Source organism: Notothenia coriiceps, unplaced genomic scaffold (assembly GCF_000735185.1).
Source record: "Notothenia coriiceps isolate Sejong01 unplaced genomic scaffold, NC01 NC01_scaffold00019701, whole genome shotgun sequence".
Taxonomy (NCBI): Eukaryota; Metazoa; Chordata; class Actinopteri; order Perciformes; family Nototheniidae; genus Notothenia; species Notothenia coriiceps.
In genome coordinates this window covers 6,122-8,616 of record NW_011352402.1, presented here as the reverse complement: position 1 = coordinate 8,616, position 2,495 = coordinate 6,122, and the positions used below count along the sequence as shown (strand labels likewise).

The following is a 2,495-nucleotide window of genomic DNA, read 5'->3' as shown; positions in this document are numbered from 1 at the left end:
TCCCCCAGCGTCCTCTCTCTCTCTCTCTCTCTCTCTCTCTCTCTCTCTCTCTCTCTCTCTCTCTCTCTCACTCTCTCTCTCTCTCTCTCGTGTTGTCTATCACCCTCCTCTCTGTGTGTCAAGTGCTCTAACTGTTTGCGTCCGGCCTCTTCAGCCTGTCTGTGTGGAGGCCTGCCAGACAAGGGCGGGGCATAACTAGGGGTCAGAGGTAAACAGGAAGTGAGGCGGTGTTTTCTGTAGGCGGAAGAGGAGGGCTCAGGGGAAGAAATGGAAGGGGGGAGGAGCTGGGAGAGGGAGGAGGAAATTGTTCTTGAAATGAGTGTGTCAGTAGCATGTGGGAACGCTGCCAGCCCAAACTGTCAGTAGGTCTGAATTTAAACTGCTCTTTTATTCTGCTTTTCTATCCTTCCTTCTCTCTCTTGCCTCTGTCTCCTGGGATTAAATGTCTTTGAATATATTTCTGTGGTGAATGTTTGCTCAGTGTTTTTCTTCCTGGTGTGTGTGTGTGACTGGAATGCAAGGCTTTTCGCTTGTGACGTGAGGCAACTTCCTTGAACTCGTGTTAACCTTTGACTAGCGGAGAGGGAAAAGCTGGGTGGTTAGACTCCCACAGTGTCTCTGGGTATGAAAAGACTCTCTTGAGGAAGAGAGCATGGAAATCACTTTGAAGTTAGCCTCAGCGTAGTGTGGAAGAGAGGAAATTAGAAATAGCATGCAAGGGGGAATGACCACTTTGCCCTTGTGTTTACAACTGACACAGAGGTTGTGTGGTAGAAAGGAGGGATTGTCTGAGGAAAATAGTTTGAATAAAGCTAGCTAAAGTGAAGCTAGTACACGTAAGAGTGCCATTTTGTTTGTCCTACTGTTCCACTTGACATGTGGGATTCTTAAACACAGTTTGACTTTGACAAACTTGTCGGTCACGTTGTCCACAGAGACGGCAGCTCTAGTTACTAATTTGTGAGTTCAGCAAACAGGTTTGTGCAGGTAGAAAGTCATTTGATAGATAACTATGGTGCAAGTCTTTGTTTGAGTGTCATGCTTGGATTTTACATACCGGTATCTCAGTTTTTGTTGACTGACAGACTCAAATGCCTGATAATAAAATGTCACTGGTATGCCATACTCGTCTGGCGTAACACTAGGCATAAAACACCTGGCATTTGTAGAAAGCATCAATGTAAACATTTCATTTTTTTTGGCAAATCTTGGCCCTGATCAAATACAGCAGACATTTAGGTGTGTTTCGGTATTCCTGTTAATTTGCAGGTTTCCTTGGCTTAGCCTTAGTGGACAAAATGTGGCGAGACATCTTTACCTATCATTAGTTCTGCCACACACCACCACTTACCCACACTAGTGTTATCTCTGCTTCATGCACACATCTCTGCAGCTCAAAGGCCATTCACCTTTCAGTTGGAAATTATTCATAAAAAAACAAAGATTTCAATAATTGTTGTAATATTAGCTTTTTAATATTGTTTCCCATAGTGATACATTTCTCACAGTATTTTTCTAAATTAAAATCCTACACAATTGTAATGTTTTTCATCCATTCAACCAACATTGTAGGAAAGCTGTACAGAAAAGACAACAGATCCAAACGTATTTCTTTATCACTTGCTCTTTTGGAAAGTCAATTATTTATTAATATTGACGCCCAGAGTTCGATGATATGCACCACCTGAAGCTTACTGTCCATCTATACTTGCTTTAATTGACCAAATAATCAAACTCACAATTCATAATAATCTCTGAAATCATGGCCAGGTTGTTTTGCCTACTTAATACATTTGATTTATTCACTATAGCAAACTACTTAGATTTTTAGTTTAGTTTTGCATTCTGGAACATTTCTGCTTCCGACTTGCTAACAAATTCTCCTTTGTGATTTTCCTGGATTTATTGTATTTATATGTCACCACTGTACAGTCTCAGCTTGGTGTTCAAATACAGTTTTAAGAGGATGTCAATTGTGTTGTGTTAGTCTAATTCTCGCCTGGTTAAGTGTGTTGACTACCCGTAAGCCTTGCTAACACTAGCCTTCTAACCCGTAGTTTTAGCTATGTGTATTTTTATTCTTAAATTCTGCTCGTGTAAACAGGTTAGAGCTGGTCCTGTTCGCTATATTCCAGTTTCTGTGGGAAAAACCTGGGAGCTCTACCCTTCCAGTGGAGATTCACTCAACCGACACCTGCAGGTGCAACTCAGAGCTGGTGGGGGTGGGAATCCTTACTTCATCATCTCCTGAAGGCCCACTACGCACCCACTCGTGTGTGTGTGTGTGTGTGTGTGTGTGTGTGTGTGTGTGTGTGTGTGTGTGTGTGTGTGTGTGTGTGTGTGTGTGTGTGTGTGTGTGTGTGTCCCTTTGCACTGCCTCAATAATGGAGTGTAAAGTTCTGGCAGTAAGCCCCTCGCTCCTCCTCATCCCTCCCCTCGCTCTCCGTCTGACTCCCTCTCGCATCCTAAGGGACCTCCTCTCCGCTCCGCTCTTC

General features: G+C 43.2%; 1 protein-coding gene across 1 annotated transcript in view; it reads left to right on the top strand.

Annotated features, from left to right (window-relative positions):
* Positions 1 to 2,251, top strand: part of LOC104952183 (transcription factor SPT20 homolog) — a 15,699-nt gene extending 13,448 nt beyond the window's left edge. Inside the window, exon 3 of the mRNA XM_010778952.1 lies at positions 2,105 to 2,251. Coding sequence (XP_010777254.1) covers positions 2,105 to 2,251 — 147 coding nt within the window. The remainder of the gene's footprint in view (positions 1 to 2,104) is intronic.
* The last annotated feature ends 244 nt before the right edge of the window (positions 2,252 to 2,495 follow it).